The following is a 25,804-nucleotide window of genomic DNA, read 5'->3' as shown; positions in this document are numbered from 1 at the left end:
GAATTTGATTATGTGCTTTAATCTGGTCGGACTTCGAGAAAGCATTCAAGCATTTTAAAATAGCTGTCAGGTCGTGGATATGTGACGAAAGATGACGATCGAGAGTGGTTTTCGTATTAATATGCAGTCACCATTTGGAAGTAAATCGTTGTTGTCCTTCTTAGGATATTTTGAAAAATGGTTCGACCATATGTTTAACTATGATTGGGCATAATCTAAAATCAGAAAATGGGCTTCTATAAACAGATAATTTACTTGTTCCGTCCACTAACCTCCATTTGCTAGGGTTGATAATTAGCTTATGGTGTTGCAACTGGTTTATACCAATGATTGACATAGAAATGTTTGCACAGTCTGAACTTTTCTAAACATCTAGACTAAAGCACTTGAAATGCGGAAATTGCCTAACTTCATGCATCGTAAATTCTTTCAAATTGAATCTACATTCATTCTTTACAAGATATGCATGAGATAAGTCGTAGAGTACAACGGGTATTCTCGCGCTAAATGCATATGACTGACTTACTTAATGAGTGTCGCTCTCGATCTCATATTCTGAGACTTGAAGCCCTCTGAAAAAGAAGGCTTCAAGCTCCTCGAAAATCTTACTTACACAACTTGTGATATAATTATTACCCAAGACTCGCATATATACGAACTTCGAGATAACGTTTCTACGGTCGAAGTTGAAAGTCACAGATCTGTAGTGGCATTGTGTCCTAACCACTCAATCATCAAAGCTGAACACGAGACAATTGGCGAAATGGATATTCAACATTTAACATTGGGAAAAACCCAACGATGGAGGAGGCGGGAAAAGTGAGTAGAGAGTTGATTCTAATTGAACGGATGGCATGGCTCGGGCTTGAAGGCGTGGTCCCTGTTGAATGTTATCTTATATCTTTTATTCATATTAAATATATTGTCCTATCTCTAGCCTAAGCTTGTTCTACATAATGTATTGGTGGTGGTTACGGTACTATGAATTGGTGTAGATGATAATGTGACTTCCAATTAAGACCTTATGGATTAGGCAGTTATGTCATGACAAGTCTACAATTTTAGGATTAGGTCTATTATTAGAGCAGTACTAATATCATAGTAGACCATAATTCTAGAGATCCAAAACCTTCTTCGTCATCAAGGATGGATTATTATGGATCATTCTTTCCACAGAAATATGCATGGCAAATAGAATACATACGTTTTTAGCACTTCTTGATGAAGCCTTCGCTTGCACTGGCATAGCGTGTGCGAACACATCTGCACCCTACTCAGATATAATAGGCCCTCTACATGCCTAAATCATATCAGACTCCGAGCTTAGTTTCATTTTCTCTTCGTCTTTGCAGTTGTATTTGATGTCGCCTGAGCTATATGTTCCTCCTTAATTTTCCCTTGAGGTAAACAGATAACTCATCGGGATTGTCGATGCTGCCCAACTTTAATCGCCCTCAAGAGAAGCTCATTATTATCTAAGAGAGTTGTCGAGTAAACTTTACAATCTCTTGTATACTAACAGTAATCTAGCTACTATGGAGCCTGTAACCCACCAACCAGTCGGGATTGCACAAAATACCATCAACACTGAGTCAGCGTAAGTTCATTCTCATCCGTTTCCCACCAGTTTACTGCATTTACTTGCACACTGCTGACTTACAATCAACTCCACTTCACTAACCGTTGCCTTATGACCATTTTATTCCTACACTTCTCCGCCTGCTTCAGTAAACATCTGTCCTTCATTACACACTTCTAAACGTTCATACATTGTTTATAAAGTCACAATTTATACTATAGTCATTTAAAGCATTGTATCGATACCCTACTCACAGTTCATAAATTGTAACCACCTGATAAGCTAGTAAATGTTAATTATGGAAATAGTTTTCCCTACATATGTACACATGTTAACTCTTGCAGGGAAACATAAGCTTCCCACCAGGATTCTCGATCGAACTCTGTCCTCCTCTCTGCTTTCACGATGTTTCTAAGTGCTATTCATTCTTTTGATGTATGCTTCCAATTCCCAATGAAATGTGCTCCTCAGTCTTCCTCTTTTCATTTCAACTTCAGGATTCCAAATTTGCGCTTGCTTCAATGTGCAGTTTGGTTATTTGCACAGTGCATATCCTATCCACCCACAACGTCTTTTGCCAATTTCCTCTTCAACTGGAAACTGGTTTGTTCTCTCCCACAGTAGTTTATTGTCGATGGCATCCGACCAACATGTATTGAGTATCTTGAGTAGACATTTGTTTATAAATACTTGTACCTTTTTGATTATGGTTGTGCTAGTTGTCAAAGTTTCAGCTCCGTACAGACTATCTGTCTTGACGTTCGCATTGAAGATTGTGACTGATGTTGGTTGAGAGATGGTTGTTTGGAGTTGCGTATGTTGTTCAACTGTAGGGATGCTGCGCTTACTTTTCGAATCCTTGTCTCTACTTGTGCATCAGATCCTCCTTGTACATCGATGATGATGCTGCTGACTAGGTGGGATAGGATTGCTAGGCCATCTACGAAGTTCGAATTGTCTAGTTGCATGGAAGCTGTCTATTGTATTCCGTGCTTCCCGTCAGATGTGGAGGTCTTCATAATCCAGTCGACTACTGTAGAGAAATAGTGCGTGTTCTAAATGTAGCTCATCAACTTTGTAGAGGCTAGTGTCCTCTATATCTGACTCCAATAAATAGTATCCCGTTAACTGAGTATTTAATGCAGGCTGAATCTCCTAGTAGAATTATCGATTTACTCGAGATTATTCAAAAGTCTGAACACCAGTTATAGAGATAGTTTACTGTTAAAGATTGGTAAAATCCGCAAGCGTACACGAAGCAAGCACACAGTGAAAAAAGTGTATGTGTGTGTGAGTGTTAGAAATCCATATATATATTTATGAGTATTAATCAAGTATGGATAAATTATTGATTATCTGTGTATTACAACCAATGGGAGAATAGAAATGAAAATTGATGTGCAGACATGTGCTCAATCATACTCACACAGAAATTTACATGGTGGATTAAGTGTCTAAATTACAGTGAGCGTATAAATAATACAGTAATGGAATGGGCTTACTACATGTACATAATGTTCTCCTATCCACACAGTCAAACGCCCTATCATAGTCAAGGGAGTTGGTGTATAGTGACCAGTTCCATTCACTTGATGGCTTAATAAGGAAGATCTGTGTTTACTGCCTCGATGTATGGTGGTTTGAGTGGAGCTGATCTATTCATGATTCGCTCAAAATGTTCAAAGTACCCACTTGTTCCTCTGTCCCTGAATGTCGGTGATTGTCCTGCCTTATTTGTCCTTGACCGGTCTCTCTGGTTTACTAAATTTCCCTGCCAGTTCCATCATTGTGTCATATAGTTGTTGACAGGTCAGGTCCCTTGCTGGATACTTCACTACGATCAACTGAAGCATGTCATAGAACTGATCTTTGTCGTCCTCATCGCTATCTTTGATGGGTGAATAGCACTGAACAGCAGTTATTTTAACTCCCTGCTTGTTTGATTTGAAGGATGCTCTTATGATTCTGGATCCATGAAATTCCCATCCTATAAGTGCATTATGTGCTTCTTTGAACAGCATCAGTTCAACTCCCTGAGTATGTGGAGCATTTCCTTCTCCATGACCAGAGCACAACATCACCTCTTCTGAATCTAATCTTTTCTGTCCAGCTTGTGCCCAATGGGTTTCATGATTCCGAGCATCGTCGAGTTCTATCTCATCATTTCCGTAGCTATTCGACTGGTCTTTTCGGTCTCCCACATTTTCTGGACTCTCCATGTGCCTACATTAATTGTTGCTCTGGTTGTTATGAAAGGCATCAGCCTCGGTACTTCCGGAGAATCTTGGGTTTCATTATGAGGCATCATAATCCTGAATAAAGACCCCTCAACTTAGAGGACAGAGTTTGAATGGTATAAATTGTTTATTCTGGTTAGTGTTTTTTTTACGAGATGGTGTTGCCGACCCCATACCCAACACTCCTTTATTTGAGTTTGGTACCGGCGTTAACCCCAGAGTGCATTTAGGTGGATTTCAGATGAATAAATGCCAATAAATAGTGATGTGCGAAAGGCAACTTGATACACAAGCGTACTGAATCAAGTTTCTATAAATTTTGTCAATCCATAAAGGAATATATACCAGTAGAAAGAGGGCGAGTAAGAAGCATTATCTGTCTCCGGTTTTCATTTGGAATATGCTTGTCAAGTTGTATGGAGGCTGTTTATTGTAGTCCGTGTTTCGTCTGAGATGTGGACGCCTACATAATTCAGCCAACCACTAGAGCGAGAGAATAAGAGGCGAGAGTGAGTAGCCTTGACTGATAGCGGTCGTCAATTGGAATGTGCTTGTCAGCCGTCCTTTGTGCACCACATTGCAGTGTAGTCCGTCATATGAATTCCGTATGAAGGTTGATAATATTCCCAAGTACTCACTCCATAGTACCGAAAAAGTGTCCATAATGTTCTCCTATCCACACAGTCAAACGCCCTGTCATAATCAAGGGAGTTGGTGTATGGTGAGTAGTTCCATACGCATTTAACTTCTCCAGAGTCACTACCTGTACAAAACTCGCACAGAGCGGGGGTTTGTTGTGAGGTAGGCAACCTCATCCCTTAGATAACAGTCTTGCTATAAATATACCAACTAGTGTTTTCCTGTAGGATAAGAAACATCAAGGATCAATTTGGAAATGATATTTTAACTAAAATTAATTTTTAAAGAGTCTAAAGTCTGTTACTAGATACGGAAAGCTACTTCTCTTCCGTCCATAACCATTTGAAACATTTGAACTATTTACCGAGCTCAACTGGCGCGGCGAGTTTGCAGTTAGTTGATACGAGATGCCCCCAAAGAAAAATGAACCTTCTAAAAAGAATGTGGACAAACAGAAGCAGAAAATCGTTGAAGTAGTCCATAAGTTTCGCCAATACTATTTTTCTTCAAGGACAAAACTTTTGGAATGAAAAATAAAAAAGGGGCTAAGCAACAAAAGTTCATCCAACAAGTACAAAAACAAGTTACCCAAGGTAACAGGTCGGCTAAAGAGGTGCGAAACCATTTTCTAGTCGAATTTCATTTAGTTGGAGCGTGAAAAACAATCGAAGGAAGACAAGAAAAAAGAGAAGGTCGAACTTAATGAATTGTTCAAACCTGTGTTAGAATTACAAAAGTGTGCGAAAGGTGAGTGGTATATATTGTGCTAGCTGTATTCCTCAGGAGTTGATCCAAAGTCAGTTCTGTGCGTCTTCTTCAAACAGGGTTTGTGTGCCAAAGGTGACAAGTGCAAATTCTCCCATGACTTGACTGTTGAACGGAAGGCTGAAAAGCGTGGGATTTATTCAGATTCTGATAAAACGGACGGTACTATGGATGACTGGGACATAAATAAATTAGAAGAAGTTATTAGCAAAAAGCACGATGCGGATAACAAAGGGTTGCCACCGAGTACTATAGTAAGTTGTGAGTTTTTACATCAGATCTTTAGGTATGTAAGTACTTCATTGAAGCAGTGGAAAATTTCAAGTATGGGTGGTTTTGGGAGTGCCCGAATGGAAAGACATGTCACTACAGACATGCCTTGCCTTCTGGTTTGCTTGCGTTTGCAACTAATCGTTCTAGGTTTTATCTTACAACGAGATAAGAAGAAAATGGAAGAACAGAAGGAGATAATATCCATAGAGGATTTAGTTGAACGAGAGGTATATATAAACCATAAAACCACTCATTGATGTTTCCTATTTATCTTGGTATTTGTGGGTAATCTTGTTTTGTCACCTATTTCTTACGTAGTGACAAAAGTGAATAAAAGTAGCTTTCGATGTAAACTGGTACGTAATTTGGTCATATGTTGACACGAGTATATGAAGACCTATTTCAGTCAAATTCGTAATATCCAGATTTCCGTGTTCATCTGTCACTGTTGAAAAAAGGATAATGTATTAAACGCTAGAGTAGACATGCTGATAGTGCTAAGACATCCATAAAGGCTTAGTTATTTGAATTTTCGTTTGGCAGATTCGAAAGTCAAACTAGAAGGGGCATTAAAATGAAGGGATAAAGTGTCTTAAAATATATTTTGATACCAGGGAAAAATAATGGATATTGGTACATCACGTAGTAGGTCCAGCCACTGACTTCTAAACTTCTTAATACACATCACAAAGCTTAGCATAAAGTCGATAAGTACACATATTAGGTTTTAATAAACTATATACCGATTAGCACGTGACAGTTAGTATTTATTCATTTATTTGAACACATAAATATTGGTACAAGAGGGCACCAAATATATATGCGCCACTTGCCAAGGGGAACATCACTTCGTCTAAGTTCAGAAGCTAGCAGGCTCGATAAAATTCCTTTTAGATGAAAACAGTGACATCAAAAAAAACATTGGTGACAAACTAACTCCCGAAACAGGTATCTAAAATCATAGATTGGAGTTCTATGTTTATTGGAAAAGTCGTGTACAAGTTTACAGATCTGGAAAATAATTCTAGATTGTGGTACAATGTGAATGGTTTTTGATGTATATTTTGTTAACTGATTACAGGCATTAATCTAAGATTGTTAGCAATACTCTTAGATTCTGTTCCAAAACACTTCCTCCAATCTTTCAGTGGATATTTTTTTGTATAGGGTGTTCAAACGTTCTAGTCCTTTCATATAAAAGGAATGGAAAAAGTTAGGGGTTTAGTTAGGGACCGAGATGGGATTCTGAACCGGATATAATCTAGGGTTGATTATAAAATTGAGAGCTTATATGGTCAAGTTCACGAGTATTTTTTCAATCAACATGCTATAAGGACAAAATAAACTCAGTTTAAACAATCTATTATTTGGTTTATATATATATATAGACTGTATTTAGTCCTAAATAAATAATTCAATCTGTGAGCAGTTAATCCTTAGTATTTAAACCAGCTTTATACTTCTATTTGTTCTTTTACTGTCTTAGGCGCATTTTTGGTTCGTTACATTAAGATTACGTTTACGGGTCATTAAAACTGACCTGCTTTGATGCTAACAACTGAGGTCTTGTTAATTTATCTAACACGTGGTCTTACATGGGATTCTTATCTTTTAGAGGCAAGCCCTTGGACTTAATCAAACCAGAGTTACGTTACATACATTTATGGAATGGAAGAAACGAAAGGTAACGCGTTTTCATCCAAGACTTACCGTATTCTAAAAGAGGCTTGAGAAAATCGAGAAGCGATATGCCGATAAAGCGATGCGAGAAGCTAGTTATAAACAAGGCCGTTCCGCAGGGGTAAGTCGTTTTAGCTTTTATTATTTAATTTGTTTACTTAATGCACAAAATCTTAAACATCTAGGCATAAAGATTGTGACACATGAATAAGAATACAATATGACAAAATAAACGAGGGGAGGTAAGTAGAATTATATTACAGGAGCTATAGTTAGGTTAAAAATACAGTGGAAAAAGCCCTTTCAGTTAAGTTTTCCATACTTTTATGAGAAATTTATAATAAAACGATAGTAGGATCACTACTGACTTCTTTTCCGACCCATGCCTGATAATATCTCAAGACAACGAGTTAGACCATCTCTAGTCATTTGTATGGTTTAAATTGACACAAGGTTTTAAGATCAATCACCAGAGCGATTTTCAACTGGCCTTTGGAAAATCTTTTGAAGTCATATCCGGACCATAGCTGCTACCTTGACGTGGTGATCGGGCTTGCCTATCGTGATGACCCAACCGAGCTATATTGGCTGGAACATATGTTCCTGCAGGTTCTACCATGCCAGGCAGGTCTGTTGGAGAACGGTTAGACTAAAAGCAGCAACTCAAGGTCTGTGGGTGAAGTCGTACTGCTGACTGTAGAGGGGTGTGACAGCAGTAAGGTGTTTCCCTCGGACAACCAGCATCTTTAGCGATGCTGCCTTCTCACAAGGGAGGAAGGAGTTAGAAAAGGTCAACCCTAAAAATGTCACGCCTCACCTTACCTCACGGATGTCCGTCTCCGACGGTAACGCCCTTTAAAGAACGGAGCTAACACGTTAAAAACTTCCCACAGAAAAGCCTTGCTCTACCAGTCTCAAGCAGTTGTCCTTTGGGCTCTGCGGTCACGCTCCCAGGTCGTTAAGACCAACACTAATCCAACTTCCTTTCCAGGTTCCTCAAGAAATACCCTTCCACGGTGTGGAAGTGACATCAGCCCTCATACCCGTAACAGCATATGAGACCAAGTTGGCCACATTCCAATCTTTCCTACACCTAATAGCTCTCTTATCTCCCTTTATCACTTCGCACCGCCAGTGCAAACGATTCGAGTACGCGGGACGTTATTCCTGGTCTCCTGAAACCACGCTTTAATCTATATGTAAGAGCTTATAATGTCTGAACACTGCCAAATAGGACAACAGGCTTCCTTAGCAGGACTTTAGAATCTCTCACCATCGATGTGTGCTGCGTCTCCGAAACGCGCATACAGGATCCGAGTAGCGTCATTCACTTGACCTCACCATGCCAAAATAAAGAACCAACTCGATTCACGCTTCGTGTATCTGGAAGTCCTGATACTGATTTCCGTGACCTCACAAGTGTAGGTATAGCGTTGGGTCCTAGGGCAGAACTAGCTCTCTTAGACAGTCGTTTGTGCGCTGTCCGACTAAACGGAACAATAAGGATCCGAAAAGATAGGGACACTCGTCGTTGCCTCTTCTTCGTCTCTGCCTATTCTCCCACTGACTGCAGCACAGATGATGTAAAAGATTAGTTTTACAGAAAGCTCTCCAACCTTCTCCGAAAAGCTAGGCGCTCGGATGTAGTAATAATGGCTGGCGACTTTAATGCTCAAGTAGGTAAACTAAGCGAAAGGGAAAGACATCTAGGTGGATCTTATGGTGTCGTGGCTCAAGGAACAGATAATGGCGACTGTCTCGCAGCTACGCTCAGATAACCACCGGTTTCTTGCGAATACTAACTTTAAGCATAAGGAATAACATCTTTTGACATGGCGACCTCCGAATTTGTCCCAACGTTGGACCCAAATAGATCACATCGCTATCAGCCACCGACGGAGGGGCTCGATAGGAGACTGTCGCTCATTCTGGAGCATGTGCTTAGATTCAGATCATGCTCTAGTACGAACGCGTATTTGTCTGCGTCTTACTGGACGTAGGAAAGACACTTCAAGGAAACCTCTTAGAGTCCTGCTTAATGACAGCCAAGCTAAAAATATATTTCAGGAACAACTAGAAAAAGTTAGGCAGCATGGAATGATGTCCGAAAAGCTGTGGAAACAGCAGTGATATCTACTAGTAAGGTAAACCATAAGTCTAAGGAGAAACACTGGATCTCAGCAGCATCTACCGCACTGATAGATGCTCGAAAATTCATTCCACCTGGCTCTGAACACAATGAAGAGCGGAGTCAGCTTAAGCGCAAGCTGACAAGAAGTCTACGCAATGACCGTGAACAGTGGTGGGTAGCGAAAGCAAGAGAGATGAAAAAGGCAGCGGCAATAGGTATTAGCAGACAATTGTTCAGACTTGTTATGGAAACCGGTATTAGGAAACCGACTGTTAGCGAAACAGTCTCCGAGAAGAATGGACATATTCATTCTCAATCCAGGGGATTCGATCAATGGGTAGAACACTTTAGGGATCAGTTCAACTGGCCTTCAGCCACGCTTCGGTTTCCCACAATTTCCAGTCGACCTGAATGGCAAGTTAATGTAAGTCCTCCAACTCTTTACGATGCTGAAAAAGCTACAGGAAATCTGAAGCGAGGGAGAGCAGAAGGCCCTGACAGGTTTATCTCTGAGATTTTTAAGGAAGGTAGTCCAGTATTAGCAGTGAGATTAACTGAGGTGTTAGGTAGAATTTGGGAACTAGATGTAATCCCATCCGACTCTGGTCTCAATCACTGATTGTGCCAGTCTATAAGAAAGGAAAAGTCCTCTTGTGACAAGCACAGAGGAATCAGTTTGACTAATATAGTGTCTAAAATATTAGCTTCAATAATACTTCGACGCCTAACCAAAGCTCGTGAAGAGCAGACTAGAGAAAATCAGGTTGGTTTTCGACCTGGACGTGGTTGTATAGACCACATATTCACACCACGTTGGGTCCTAGAACATAGACACACATTTAGGCGCCCCCCTCATTCGACTCTGTTGATCGTGAGGTTCTATGGCAGTGTTTGTCACTGAAAGGGGTACCAAAGAAGTACATTAACCTTATAAAGGATCTCTACTCGAACACAACTGGTCGAGTGAGAGCTTATGGCGAACTGCCATCAGAATTGTTCGTCAGGGCTGTCCACTCTCCTTATTCTTATTTAACTTTTTCGCTGACGTGCTTTTAGAGATAACACTTTCCTCATCTAAATTTCCAGGGGTTGAACTTCTACCTGGAAATTCACTTTTTGACCTAGAATATGCCGATGACATAGTTTTATTTGGTGAAGACGCTGACAAAATGCAGAGTCTTCTGACCACTCTAAGCAACAATGCAGGCATGTTCGGAATGCGATTCTCCCCCTCGAAATGTAAAATGTTGCTTCAGGATTGGGTTGCATCGACACTCGAACTAATGATAGAGAGTGAAGTAGTTGAGCGTGTCGACCTCTTCACTTATCTTGGAAGTCTCATCAGCTCTTGTGGTCTGGTGTGTGACAAAATCTCAGCACGGATACAGAAGGCTCGACTAGCTTTTGCCAACTTGCGTCATTTACGGAGTAGGCGAGATATCCGTCTGTCAACCAAAGGACGTGTTTACTGCGCAGCAGTTCGTTCCGTCCTACTTTATGGCAGTGAAACATGGTCGGTAAGAGCAGAGGATATTTGTAGGTTACTAGTATTCGATCATAAGTGTCTTCGAAACATTGCTCGTATATCATGGGACCATCGAGTAAGTAACACAGTTGTTAGGAAACGGGTACTAGGTAAGAATGGTAAATCAATTGATGAAGTAGTGAAACTTCATCAGTTGAGATGGCTGGGACACGTGTTACGTATGCCCAACGACCGACTGCCTCGACGTGCGATGTTCAATGGTATAGGAGTAGGTTGGAAGAAAGCTAGGGGCGGCCAGACCAAAACATGGCACAAGTCCATGAAGTCACTGACAAGTGGACTGAGTCATGTTGGTAGGTGTAGACTACCTGGTTGGGGACCGCGAGATGATAGCAACCGATGGTTAGAGACCCTGAATGACATGGCTCAAAATCGTTTGCAATGGCGCAGGTGCATCCACTCTTTGTGTTCTCCCAAATTCTAATCTTCTGAATTCTTCATGTCCCTTTTTTCCTCTTTCCAAATTTATTTCACTGGATTATACTCTTTAAATAACATCTCCAAACCCTAATCTTCCCGATTACTGCTTATACTCTTGCTACCTCTACCACTACGGGATTTGAGTCGGCAATTGTATCTGTGTGCTAATGTGGTGTGGCAACTCGAACTGATGTACGTACTTACGAAGTTCTACGTTGTTACTAACTGATTGACTTTGAAGTCATATGTCTACCAATTTTTGGTTATCAGAACAATTTTGTTTATAATTTAGAAGGGTATGTTGATTATATAACCATGAATATACTTTCCACTTTTTCTTCTCAGCGGAATGTTATGAAAAAGCAGAGAAAACTTTTTGAGGAGAGTAGTCTGATATGTATGATGGTGTAGAGGTTTATTTATTTCTTTCGGTGGAAAAAGAAAACAAAAGAATATTTTTAGTCGATGGCTTCAGGCGTCGATGTAAAAGTGGAAACAGATAGGTCATATTACTATCCTTATGGGAGACTATCTAACATTTTTCCTACTGGTATGCGATTAGATTGGCACTGCTTATTGTCCTAAGTACATCAGTGTCACTGTTTATGCTGAATGTAAAGAATAAAAAGAAAGCTGGTTCTCGTCTGTATACTATATTTTTGTAATTGTATTTGATAAAAAAATATTACCAGCCGTCTGTTGAAGCTTAAGAATGACATCTAGCGTGAGACTGATGAGTTTCGAACTGAATGAAACGTACATCCTACTTTCAATACTAGTCATTACCAAATGAGATCAACTTTTTGAGCCATGTTTGGGTTACGAGCAAAGTTTTATGGGTTTGCTGAATTATTTATTATATTGTGCTTATCGGAGTAAGCCAATAGAGCTCCATGATAAATGAAATAAGGCATCTAATAGATCCACAAAATCATGCAGTACTAGTCTTCTTGAAGTTTACTGAGTGATAGTGATTAATCTGAGTGTGTTGGGCGAAATGAATTGAAGTGGGTTATATTATTGTTTTCTGTAAACGACACATTTCATCAATTCCATAATTATTTGTTCCTAACAGACTGATATCACCTTTTTATTTGACTAAATACCTTTTTGATTCCTCGTGGTGTGTTGAAACTTGGCCTAATTCACTGTTTTTTCAAATCTACATAAGCTAGTTTCCTTGTTTGCATGACTATGAGATTGCATCAGTACAGGTTGTGATGTTATAATTCCTCTCATTACAACCCAGCTATTCCTATTGCTTAGTAGTCTTGGATACTACTTCACCCGACAAGTCTCTAAAACAGAACAAAGTTGAACAGGAACGAAATTATGTTCCAAATAACAAGGGTAGATGGAAGTAGGAAACACAATAAGAAGAACGTTAGTATATTTACGGTTTTTACATGAGAAGATTCTAGTGTTCTCCAAGTATCAACTAGCGCTGATTGAATAGGAGATAGCCAATCAGCGCGCACCAACACAATCGTACACGGAACGTGCTTCAATCCAGTCTATATTCTCCCAACAGGAAGGTTCTTATGGTGTCATTGGCTTCATAAGTGCATTAAAAATTTTCGATTTTTACACACTAATTTATGCCATCTTCATAAAGTTATTTTATTCTTTACTTATTACTTTTAATTATTTATTTTCTAAAAGAAATGGTTGAAATGGATTATATTATTCCCATCTTCTGCTTGTTTCATATTTGTTGATCCCAATTGTAGATAAGTGGTCGGGAGATTTTTGAGTTTGACCCAGCATTGGTTATGGAGGCGCTGGATGATGACGAGACATCTGGAGTTGTTGACTCTAGAATTCGTGATGATGGAGAAAATGAAGTTAGTATACAATTTAATCTTATTTGTTTCTTCCTAAATTTAAGTCATTGGTTGTCGAAATTGCGACTTATTAGTATAAACGCCAGACTTCCAACCTCTGATTTCTGATTATCAACCTCATCTAGTGTATTGAGATTGGGGTAATCAAAAGTAACATTAGGTTTAATACTGTACATGTATTTCAATTTTCACTGGAACGACAAATCACAGCAAACTAACTATTACCATGAAAACGTACCGAACGTCAACTAAAGAAAAGAACTTTAAATCGATATGTAAATTTTAAGGTTGATTTCTTCCGAATGAATTATATCTAAATTATATTTAGCCCGACCGTTGTTGCTACCTTGACGTGGTGGTCGGGCTTGCCTATCGTGATGAAGCAACCGAACTATACTGGCTGGAACAACCGTTCCTCAAGGTCCTATCATGTCAGACAGGTCAGTTGAAGAGCGGTAAGAATGAAAGCAACAAATCCAAGGTCCGAAGGCGAAGTCGTACTGCTGACTGTACAGAGGTGTGACAGCAGTAAGGTGTTTCCTTCAGACAACCAGCATGACAGCGATGCTGCCTTCCCACAAGGAGGGGTGGGGTTAGAAAAGGTCGACCCTAAAAATGCAAACCTCACCTTACCTCACGGATTTCCGTCTCCGGCGGTAAGGCCCTTTTGAAGAACGGAGCTAACACGTCAAAAACCTCCCACGAAAAGGCCGTGCGCGACCGGCCTCAAGCAGTTGTCCCTTGGGCACTGCGATCACGCTCTCAGGTCACTGAGACCGCCTCTAATCCAATTTCCTTTTCAGGTACCTCCAGAAGAACCCTTCCTCGGTGTGGGCAACCGGGAAGTGATAACCGCCCTCATACCTCTAACAGCACCCAAGATCACTGTATTCATAATCAACCTTCCTCTTCAATTCCTATTATTCCTCCTACATCGACTTTCAACTCTAAACTTCCTCTTTCGGCTTCCTCCTCAAGTGTCACCATAGCCAACGATTCTAGTGCTCAAAACTCTGTCCCAGGTCTACTGAAACCTCGCTCCAAACTACACATTGGAGCCTTCAACGTACGCACCCTATGTCAAATCGGTCAGCAGGCTTCCTTGGCTAAAACCCTAGAGTCTCTTTCCATTGATGTATGCTGTGTCTCCGAAACACGCATACAGGATTCCAGTGTGGTCATTAACTTGACCTCACCTCGGCAAAACGGAGAGCCAACGAAATACACTCTACGTGTATCTGGTGACCCTATGGCCAGTTCTCGTGGACTGGCAGGTGTAGGCATAGCACTAAGCATGAGGGCGGAACAAGCACTGCTAGAGTGGATCCCCGTCAACAGTCGTCTATGTGCTGTTCGGCTAAACGGCTCAGTAAGAACTCGGAAGGATAGGGACACACGTCGTTGCCTTTTTGTCGTTTCTGCCTACGCTCCCACCGACTGCAGCTCAGATGAAATGAAAGATGAATTTTACAGAAAGCTATCTGAACTTCTTCAGAAAGATAAACGTTCAGACATAGTACTCGTAGCAGGTGACTTTAATGCCCAGATAGGAAGTTTAAACCAAACAGAAAGACATTTAGGTGGGTATTTTAGTATTCCGGCACAACGAACAGATAATGGTGATCGTCTGCTGCAACTGTGCTCAGACAATCGCTTATTTTTAGTAAACACAAATTTTAAGCATAAGGAGAGACATCGTCTAACATGGCGACCCCCTACACCAAACCATCGATGGACTCAAATAGACTATATTGCCATCAGTCATCGTTGGAGAGGGTCGGTAGAAGATTGTCGCTCATTCTGGAGTACCTGCTTGGACTCCGACCACTCCCTAATACGGGCACGCATCTGCTTGCGCCTCACTGGACGCAAAAAAGCCACACTAAAAAGACCCATTAGAACTGAGTTGAGTAACGAGAAAACCAAAAGTAGGTTCCAGGAACAACTGAGGTCACACTTAGGTAGTTCTGAAGACGAGGCTGACCCAGATGTTGCTTGGAAAGACATACAAGCAGCTGTGGAAACACCAGTGACATCTATTAGCGACCTAAACCACAGAGTTACAAAGAACCATTGGATTTCTTCAAAGTCTATCACACTGATGGATTCTCGCAAACTCGTCCCATCAGGTTCCGAACATGATGAAGAGCGACAACAAATGAGATCTAGGTTAAGAAAAAGTCTTAGAAACGACCGTGAGCAGTGGTGGGCAATGAAAGCAAAAGAGATGGAAAAGGCGGCGACTATAGGGAACACAAGACAGCTTTACAGACTAATAAAAGAAACTGGAATTAATAAGTCAAGTGTAAGTGAGATTATATCGGAAAAAGACGATACTCTCATATGCTCCCAGTCCAGACGTTTAGAACGATGGGCGGAACATTTCAGAGAACAGTTCAGTTGGCCTTCAGCTACTCTACAACTACCCCCCATTCCCAGACAGTGTGAATGGAACATTGAAGTAGGTCTCCGACTCTAGATGGAGTTCAGAAGGCTATAGTTAATTTGAAACGAGGAAGGTCAGCTGGTCCAGATGGACTGGCTCCAGAGGTCTTTAAGGATGGTGGTCCAATTTTAGCGATTAGGTTGACCAATATTTTGGCTAAAATTTGGGAGTTGGACGTTATCCCATCTGACTGGTCACAATCACTTATCGTCCCAATATATAAAAGAGGGTTAAAATCATCCTGTGACAACCATAGAGGGATTAGTTTAACTAATATAGTATCTAAAATACTAGCCTCGATAATTATCAGACGCCTAACTAAGACTCGTGAACTGCAAACACGAGAGAACCAAGCTGGCTTCAGACCTGGTCGTGGCTGCATCGACCACATATTCACCATTCGTCAGGTTCTAGAACATAGGCATACTTACCGGCGTCCGACAGTGGTGGTCTTTTTTGACTTGAAAGCAGCATTTGACTCGGTAGACCGCGAGATTCTGTGGCAGTGTCTGTCATTGAAAGGTGTACCTCAGAAGTACATAAACCTTGTGAAGGCTATTTACTCGAACACTACCAGTCGAGTCAGAGCTTATGGCGAACTGTCATCTGCTTTTGCAACCTCAAGTGGTGTACGTCAAGGCTGTCCACTTTCCCCATTTTTGTTTAACTTCGTCATAGACCTATTAATGGAAATAACACTCTCGTCTACTGAATTCTCGGGCATTGATCTCCTTCCAGGAGGTCCACTTATCGACTTAGAATACGCAGATGATATAGTTCTGTTTGGTGAAGACGCTGTTAAAATGTATGGTCTTTTGGTAGCACTGAGCAACAATGCCAGGATGTTTGGAATGCGCTTCTCTCCCTCTAAATGCAAGCTGTTGCTTCAGGACTGGTCTGCGTTAACACCTGAACTAAGGATAGGGAGTGAAGTAGTCGAAAGCGTTGACAACTTCACTTATGTTGGAAGTCTGATCAGCCCTAATGGATTGGTGTCTGACGAAATCTCTGCACGGATTCGAAAAGCTCGTTTGTCTTTTGCCAACTTACGTCACCTATGACGAAGGCGAGATATCTGTCTATCAATAAGAGGACGAGTATACTGCGTGGCAGTCCGTTCTGTTTTAATTTACGGCAGCGAAACATGGAGATTAAGAGTAGAAGACACTTGTAAGCTACTAGTATTTGACAACAGATGCCTTATAAATATTGCTGGCGTCTGCTGGGATCACCGGGTAAGCAATAATAGGGTTGAACGCAGAGTATTAGGTAATGATGGTAAATCAGTCGGTAAGGTTGTGAATCCTCATCGACTAAGACTGTTGGGTCACGTGTTACGTATGCCCGAACACCGATTACCACGACGTGGAATGCTAACCGGTTATCGGGATGGTTTGAAGAAAGTTAGGTGCGGCCAAACCAAAACGTGGCATCAGTGCTTGAAGTCACTAACTTCTAGTCTGAGCCATGTTGGTAGATGCAGACTACTTGGTTGGGGTCCACGTGACTATCGTAACCAATGTTTGGAGATTCTGGTTGACATGGCTCAAAATCGATCACAATGGCGTCGGTGTATACACTCTCTATCTTCCCTTAAACTAAGAGATTAAAATGGCTTCATATCTTTCTACGGACTAATTCTTTCTTCCTGTACTATATCCTTACTGCAATCTTTCTTTTATATATTACCACCTCTGAATTAACTACTTTTATGAATCCAGCGTCCATCTTGTTGTGTTAATGAGGTATGGTAACTTGGACCGATTCATATATGTGCCTGATCCTACGTTGTAGCTGACTGACTGAAATTATATCTAGGGATTTAGTATCTTTAGCATTACTGTAGTTATTCGCTTTTATTTTTGTCTTCATGATTTTTTAGTGTAATAGTGATACTAACTAGCGTAAGGGACATAATACAACACATATTTCTATTTGAATCCCGTGGGAGACAGGAAACTAAGAGAAACAGTGCGATCACTAGGACAGTGTCTCATAAGAACTACAGTTCATTACGTACCAAATTTTTAAGTGAAACGTTTCCACGAAGGTTTGTTTAATTTGAAAGAGACAGGTCACATCCGAAGTTTTTGAGATGATGGCTGGGTATTATTAATTTTACTCACTACGCTATTCGTTAGGCTTTAGAACCAAATGTTATCCGTTTTAAGTAATCTCAGTCGTCGGTTGCTCCATTTTGGAAATAGAAACAATTGTCTGATATATAGGTCAATTTAAAGGAGATCTCGCCCTGTTATGAGTCCAGATAGATCACATGCTATCATAAGGGCTGATAGCCGCTATGAAGTGCACACATGAACTGACTTACTGCAAGCATTTGGATTATTCGTCCCTTTCCTTTTAGGTAGCTAGATAGGCAAGCGTTTAGGAAGCGTGCATTATGAATGAGTTGGATTAGAAGATAATAAAGTCTTCATTCAGTAAACACAGAAAACTAGTTTGAGTAAAATGAATTTAAGTTCCTGGTATCCTGCCATCGTGGACACTATAGTTTCTGTGTCCTGTTATTTGGTTGAACACATTAACATTTGACTTTTACTGAATTCTTAGATGTACAAGATTAGTAAGTGTAGTGAGTTAGTATACCTTCATGATATACAAACGTGATTATGTAGTAAATCTGTCGATTCTTACATTGTCAATCAAATCACTGAAGTTTATTCATGATGGCACCCTTGATCATATCATAGTTAATTTTGAGTTGTCACTTTAGTGCTTTTCGTCAGTGATGAACATTTTCATTGGTGTTGCCTGGTCTCATTTTTAGTCCGCTTGTTTTGTCTTACTGTTTGTATAATGTCCTGTGTTTTTTTATCTTTTAGTATGATGGTCCTGTCAGGGATATTGACTTGAATATGTTTGCGATCGAAGTACTTGATTGTGAAGACAGTAAGTTTGTGTGGTTTATGTAAAGTTATTTAAGCTATTCTCTTATTCTGTCCTCAACCAATTAAAATTGTCGCGTACGTTTGGCTCTCTTAATGATTTTGTAGCAGAAACAATAAGATCTACAGAACAAAATAAAAAATTCATGGTATTTAGCAAATTTTGTTCAAATTAAAAAAGTGTTGAATATTGCACCACGTTATATTTCGTCCTATATATATATATATATATATATATATATATATATATATATATATATATATATGTCATGTAGAGCTTGCGATATACTGTTATTGAATCTTTTCTTATTTCCTACTCTCGAGTTTACAATATATGATATAGCTTTGATGCAAATCAGTGTTGTACGAGACAACAGATAGTTTGTTTCACATGATCAGCGCTACCCTGGTTATACACCCGATTTGTGTGGTGAATACTTATTAGTCTTTATATACATTAAGAACATTTTTGAAACTGGTTTTAGTTCTTTCTTAAGTTCGAGTTTGGTTTCATAACTTATCTGACTTGCCACGTTCAAGTTTAACACCATACAAATGTTTCACTGTTTTAAAAGTTGTAACGTGTGTGTGTGGCGTCATCTCGAGAGAATACTGAAAATGGGGGATTCTGTCACATCAGAAGGTTAAGTTTATTAAAACATTGGGGAATATAATTGTTTCCTAAAGCATGTTTATTTGTGATGAAGGTTTACAATTTAGGTGGATGCGTTTAGTGGCATTAATTGCGGATTTTCCTCCGCTGTTCTGGACAACATCAATTCCTTTTTCATATGGTAGTGGCCGATATTATTATTGTTCACAATGACAATAGAAGCTTCACAATTAAACCATTTAGCTCAGTAAATACGGAGCTACTGAAATGTCCATCTATGCTTGCTAAGAGTTTTCAGTATTTCAACTTAAACAATTCAAATTACTTTCGTTTATTTTTTAAATCGAAATCACTCTAAATTATCTTCCAATAAGATCGTTGATGTGTTAGGGGATTCAGTTAATCGGTTCGGATCTCTAGATCTAGGTTTCTTGGTATTTAGAACTCACCAACAAGGTGTATTTAGAATTTATTTTCAGAGACGTAATGTTAAACATTCACAGCATAAAGCTCTTTTCATATTTCAGACGATAATAGAACTGAATTAACAGGGGATTGTGCTATACCGGGAGTTAGCGAAATTCACGAAAATGGATATAATAATGATGGTTAGTTAATTATCATTTCTATTGGTTGTTTTGTTTTCCACCATAAGGTACGCATAATTGTACATTCTGTTTTTAATCTGAAGTACGTTATTTATAAAAATAATCCGTAACAATGCTCAGATTCAGATAGGAGTGGTTTAGTGGTAAGGCAGTTCAACTGTCAGCCAGGTCACAGGTTTGAATCTTGCTCTGCTTACTAACTTTTGAGCCGTTGAGTATTGTAGCGAGTCCTATCACTTAATATGTGATTTGAAACCAAGTACATCTGATATTTTACAGGCATTATGATCACAAAGTCTTCACAAATGCATTAAGTAAGAATATACCATTCTTGTTTCTTCATGCGAGAATTGCCTTTTCTTCTGACCCTATCAAATTCACGTGACAAACCACCATTCGGAATATCGTCTTCTGTGACCTTGTCCCTAAGCCAATCACTACTAGTAGTTTTGAGTCAACTCTAAATCCTCTTTGTTCTTCGATACAGTGGCTTCTTGCCTTTCTCTGCCCGCTGAGTTCAGAACACGATTATCAGCCTCCATCGTATGGATATTATATCCCAAACATATGTAGTTTATACACAGGCAGACTAGACCGCATCACACCATGAAATAAAAATTAAAAATTACACAAGACCAAGCCAAAATTGGTTGTGAGTAGGGTAGGCTGTAAATAATAGATTGGGAACGAATCAAGGATAGTAAATTGTATATTAGTACTTAATGGGTCAAACGAAGGCTTTTCATGAAAGGAATATAAAAATGTCTAATCTAACTACTTAATTATACAATAAGAAGGTATGTATGTACATAATTATTACTTACCTACCTCTGTTACCTCTCGTGGATGAACACAGGCCGCCCACCAGCATTCTCCATCTAACTTTGCCTCCGCTCTTCTTTCACGGTGTTTCCAAGTGCTGTTCATTCTTTTAATGTATGCTTCCGATTCCCGACGTAGTTCTTCAGTCTTCCTCTTTTCATTTCAACTTCAGGACTCCAAGTTAGCGCTTGCTTCAATGTGCAGTTTGGTTATTTGCACAGTGAATATCCTATCCACCCACAACGTCTTTTGCCAATTTCCTCTTCAACTGGAAACTGGTTTGTTCTCTCCCACAGTAGTTTATTGTCGATGGCATCCGACCAACATATGTTGAGTATCTTGAGTAGACATTTGTTTATAAATACTTGTACCTTTTTGATTATGGTTGTGCTAGTTGTCAAAGTTTCAGCTCCGTACAGTAGGACTGACTGACTATCTGTCTTGACGTTCGCATTGAAGATTGTGACTTTGATGTTGGTTAAGAGACAGTTGTTTGGAGTTGCGTATGTTGTTCAACTGTAGAGATGTTGTGCTTACTTTGCCTATCCTTGTCTCTACTTGTGCATCAGATCCTTCCTGTACATCGATGATGATGCTGCTGACCAGGTGGGTGGAAGTTTCCACCTGTTGCAGAGTTTCTCCATCGAGTGTGATTAGTTTGGTTGGTGTTTTCTGTGTCTTATTTGAGGGTGTTGCTTCTTCCCTTGTATATGTTGAGGCTTACTGATGTAGGGACTGCTATTATACTCTATCTTCACGTGCATTTGTTGGTGTGTATGAAGTGTGAGTGCTAGGTGATCTGCGAAGTCGAAATCACCTAGTTGCATGCAAGCTGTCCATAGTATTCTGTGCTTTTCCTGAGATATGCGGGTCATCATAACCCATTCGTCTGCCAGAAGAAAGAATAGAGAGAAAGAATAAGTTGCCTTGTCTGATACCGGTTTTCACTTGGAGTGAGTCTGTCAGTCGTCCTCCATGAACGACTTTGCAGTGTAGTCCGTCGTTCCATTCCTCCAGTCAGTCCATGTCCTTCTATGTTATCTTTATACCCAGTGTTGTTCATTCTGACTTTGGAGTTTTTGTCTCCCATCAGGATGGTCAGGTCTCTTCCTGAGCATCATCCATGTGACTTCTGAAGTATCTCGTCTTTCACCATGAGGCGTTGTAATTCTTCTGAATGAATATCCTTTAACTCGGAGGATATAATTTAAATGTTTCAATTTGTTTAATCTGGTTGATGTTTTTTACCAAGATGTTTACTACGGGATGTGGATGCTGACCCCATAGCCAACCCACCCTTTTCCGACTTCGGAACCGACAGTAACTGTAGAAGATATAGAGGCAAAGTTAAGTACTTATATGTAGTCCATAAATATTTCCTCGATGTTACCTCTTAGATATTCTCAATCGGATATAACAGGAGATGTCATATCTACGTTTTTATTCCTCTATTTTTTATCAGTTAAGATCAGTCAGTCAGTTAGTAACAACGTAGAACTTCGTAAGTACGTACATCAGTTCGAGTTGCCACACCACATTAGCACACAGATACAATTGCCGACTCAAATCCCGTAGTGGTAGAGGTAGCAAGAGTATAAGCAGTAATCGGGAAGATTAGGGTTTGGAGATGTTATTTAAAGAGTATAATCCAGTGAAATAAATTTGGAAAGAGGAAAAAAGGGACATGAAGAATTCAGAAGATTAGAATTTGGGAGAACACAAAGAGTGGATGCACCTGCGCCATTGCAAACGATTTTGAGCCATGTCATTCAGGGTCTCTAACCATCGGTTGCTATCATCTCGCGGTCCCCAACCAGGTAGTCTACACCTACCAACATGACTCAGTCCACTTGTCAGTGACTTCATGGACTTGTGCCATGTTTTGGTCTGGCCGCCCCTAGCTTTCTTCCAACCTACTCCTATACCATTGAACATCGCACGTCGTGGCAGTCGGTCGTTGGGCATACGTAACACGTGTCCCAGCCATCTCAACTGATGAAGTTTCACTACTTCATCAATTGATTTACCATTCTTACCTAGTACCCGTTTCCTAACAACTGTGTTACTTACTCGATGGTCCCATGATATACGAGCAATGTTTCGAAGACACTTATGATCGAATACTAGTAACCTACAAATATCCTCTGCTCTTACCGACCATGTTTCACTGCCATAAAGTAGGACGGAACGAACTGCTGCGCAGTAAACACGTCCTTTGGTTGACAGACGGATATCTCGCCTACTCCGTAAATGACGCAAGTTGGCAAAAGCTAGTCGAGCCTTCTGTATCCGTGCTGAGATTTTGTCACACACCAGACCACAAGAGCTGATGAGACTTCCAAGATAAGTGAAGAGGTCGACACGCTCAACTACTTCACTCTCTATCATTAGTTCGAGTGTCGATGCAACCCAATCCTGAAGCAACATTTTACATTTCGAGGGGGAGAATCGCATTCCGAACATGCCTGCATTGTTGCTTAGAGTGGTCAGAAGACTCTGCATTTTGTCAGCGTCTTCACCAAATAAAACTATGTCATCGGCATATTCTAGGTCAAAAAGTGAATTTCCAGGTAGAAGTTCAACCCCTGGAAATTTAGATGAGGAAAGTGTTATCTCTAAAAGCACGTCAACGAAAAAGTTAAATAAGAATAAGGAGAGTGGACAGCCCTGACGAACACCACTTGAGGTAATCAATTCTGATGGCAGTTCGCCATAAGCTCTCACTCGACCAGTTGTGTTCGAGTAGAGATCCTTTATAAGGTTAATGTACTTCTTTGGTACCCCTTTCAGTGACAAACACTGCCATAGAATCTCACGATCAACAGAGTCGAATGAGGGGGGCGCCTAAATGTGTGTCTATGTTCTAGGACCCAACGTGGTGTGAATATCTGGTCTATACAACCACGTCCAGGTCGAAAACCAACCTGATTTTCTCTAGTCTGCTCTTCACGAGCTTTGGTTAGGCGTCGAAGTATTATTGAAGCTAATATTTTAGACATTATATTAGTCAAACTGATTCCTCTGTGCTTGTCACAAGAGGACTTTTCCTTTCTTATAGACTGGCACAATCAGTGATTGAGACCAGAGTCGGATGGGATTACATCTAGTTCCCAAATTCTACCTAACACCTCAGTTAATCTCACTGCTAATACTGGACTACCTTCCTTAAAAATCTCAGAGATAAACCTGTCAGGGCCTTCTGCTCTCCCTCGCTTCAGATTTCCTGTAGCTTTTTCAGCATCGTAAAGAGTTGGAGGACTTACATTAACTTGCCATTCAGGTCGACTGGAAATTGTGGGAAACCGAAGCGTGGCTGAAGGCCAGTTGAACTGATCCCTATGGTGTTCTGCCCATCAGTTAAGATATTTCCGCCGCTCTCCCCCGGATGTAATAAATTGTAGTTATGTGTGTTTAGGTCTTGTCTCAGAAATAATATTATAGATTGTTGTAATCTATTTTATAGGTATTTTTTTGATTATGGGTATAAGATAATTTATAGGAGTTAATTTCATTCCTCAATAAAGTGAATTATCAACCGTAAAGCAGGATTTAAAATCATGTACTAAGATAATGACAACTAACGCTTGTATTTGGACCTGTAGCGTTCTTCTATCACAGTAAGTATACTGGATTTGTGTATCATGGGAAATGTATCTAGAATATCTACTTCCACACTGTGGGTATGTGAGTCTGTCATGACCACAATCTCAATTAGTGAATTGTAGTATATCAACAAAAGATGAGAAGCTAAAATGTCTTCCGGCTTCGCTATATTTTATCGAGAATATATTGATACTGTTAAATAATGTTTCAGTAGTCTAGTTGTAAATTCTCAAGACTACCACGCAACTAATCTCATTAGTCATCAATGAAAAAATTGCAAATAAAATATTTACATTCCTGCGCTCAAAATCCAACTGGTTATTTGTTTCCTTATGTTTCTACAATACATTTTGTTTCTTTGTATTTCGAGGCAGTATTCGTCAATGATTGAGTTTACCTGACGAATCACTGAAAACCAGGATTCACAGGGTAGACATTAACTCTCAGTTTGGGAGTCGTTGGCAATATGGTGTCAACAGTGTAAACTACCCAGGATATCAGCAAGGGTTAGTCGGATTCTAATGTGAAACTGTGTAGAATGCCACACGGTGAAGCTATGTAGTCTTCATTAATCAGGAGCAAGAACCTTGGAGATAAGTTTTTAGCAGTTATTAATCCAATTGGGAATGGGAGATCGATTGATTAACCAAACAGATTTAATTCGACAAGATAGTTGTTTTATTGATGGTTATCTCAAGGGTGATTGTTGCGTATTACTTCAAGTCGATCTCTTACGATTTTTTTCAATGTAGATGTGGTGATCGATGAAGAACTGTTTGATGAAACAGATCTGGCTGACATTGAAGCCGAGATAAACGAATTGGAATTGGAAGCCTAATTTTATCTGGCTATATATGTGGTTAGTTTCGTGACAGTGATGCTGTTGTTCGTGATTATGAGTGATTACATATGAGTCAACAAAACTGTCCTCATCTTAAATTGTATTTCTTATTTCAGTTTTTGTACAAAGATGCTTCTTTCCCATTATATTTTGCCTATCTAATTTTATACTGAGTAAATGTGAGTACGATCTGAACTATCTGATTTCTTTCGTACACATTCAACAGAATTTCATGTGGCTTTTTCCGTAACACTTAGGCGTCGTCTTTTTCGTGTTAGTAATATATATCCATAAAGATTCCATACAAGGATATAATACAGGAAGAAAGAATTATTTCGTAGAAAGAGAGGTATAAAGTAATTTTAATCTCACCGACACCATTGTGATCGATTTTGAGCCATGTCACCCAAAGTCTCAAATCATTGGTTATGATAGTCGCGCAGACCCCAACCAAATAGCTTGTATCTGCCAACATGGTTCAGACCAGAAGTTAGTGACTTCAAGGACTGATGCAACGTTTTGTTTTGGCCACACCTAACTTTCTTCCAACCGTCTCCAGCATTAGTCAACATTGTGCGTCGTAGTAATCAGTGTTCAGGCATAAGCAACACTTGGCCCAACCATCTCAGTCGATGAAGATTTACAACCTTATCGACTGATTTATCATCATTCCCTAATACCTTGCGTATAACCTCACTATTATTTATTTATTTGGACACATGAATATTGGTACAAGAGGGCACCAAATACATACGCGCCACACAAAACAATGACAATTCGAGGAGAAAAAAAGAACAATAACGAACAGATTAGTGTAAGGTAGTGTAATAGTAATAATAATAATAATAGTG

The 25,804-nt window shown here is 39.8% G+C and overlaps 1 protein-coding gene across 3 annotated transcripts; it reads left to right on the top strand.

Annotated features, from left to right (window-relative positions):
• The first annotated feature begins 4,475 nt into the window (after nt 1-4,475).
• Nucleotides 4,476-25,804, top strand: MS3_00002111 (uncharacterized protein). 3 transcript variants are annotated; one of them, XM_051209673.1, is made up of 12 exons: nt 4,476-4,928; nt 4,967-5,068; nt 5,103-5,202; nt 5,239-5,474; nt 5,507-5,609; nt 5,641-5,720; nt 7,109-7,177; nt 7,217-7,294; nt 13,001-13,114; nt 18,404-18,470; nt 19,607-19,687; nt 24,865-25,804. In XM_051209673.1, exons 1-12 carry the CDS (start codon nt 4,863-4,865, stop codon nt 24,948-24,950), a joined length of 1,182 nt encoding a protein of 393 aa, XP_051075133.1. In that variant the 5' UTR covers nt 4,476-4,862; the 3' UTR covers nt 24,951-25,804. The 3 variants fall into 3 exon arrangements, with proteins under 3 accessions (XP_051075133.1, XP_051075134.1, XP_051075135.1); XM_051209674.1 differs by having other exon boundaries at nt 5,507-5,720; nt 7,109-7,294; nt 24,865-25,148; XM_051209675.1 differs by having other exon boundaries at nt 5,103-5,474; nt 5,507-5,720; nt 24,865-25,148.

The sequence above is a fragment of the Schistosoma haematobium genome, chromosome 1 (assembly GCF_000699445.3).
Source record: "Schistosoma haematobium chromosome 1, whole genome shotgun sequence".
In the NCBI taxonomy this organism is placed as follows: Eukaryota; Metazoa; Platyhelminthes; class Trematoda; order Strigeidida; family Schistosomatidae; genus Schistosoma; species Schistosoma haematobium.
The sequence above is the reverse complement of the archived record's forward strand: the minus strand, read 5'-3'. Positions and strand labels throughout refer to the sequence as shown.

Excerpts from the sequence above, each read along its gene's own strand:
- MS3_00002111 (XM_051209673.1), top strand. The coding sequence starts at position 4,863 with ATGCCCCCAAAGAAAAATGAACCTTCTAAAAAGAATGTGGACAAACAG. Across the intron at positions 5,203-5,238 it reads ATTACAAAAGTGTGCGAAAG|GAGTTGATCCAAAGTCAGTT; the intron begins GTGAGTGGTATA and ends TGTATTCCTCAG. Across the intron at positions 13,115-18,403 it reads GTGATGATGGAGAAAATGAA|TATGATGGTCCTGTCAGGGA; the intron begins GTTAGTATACAA and ends TTTATCTTTTAG.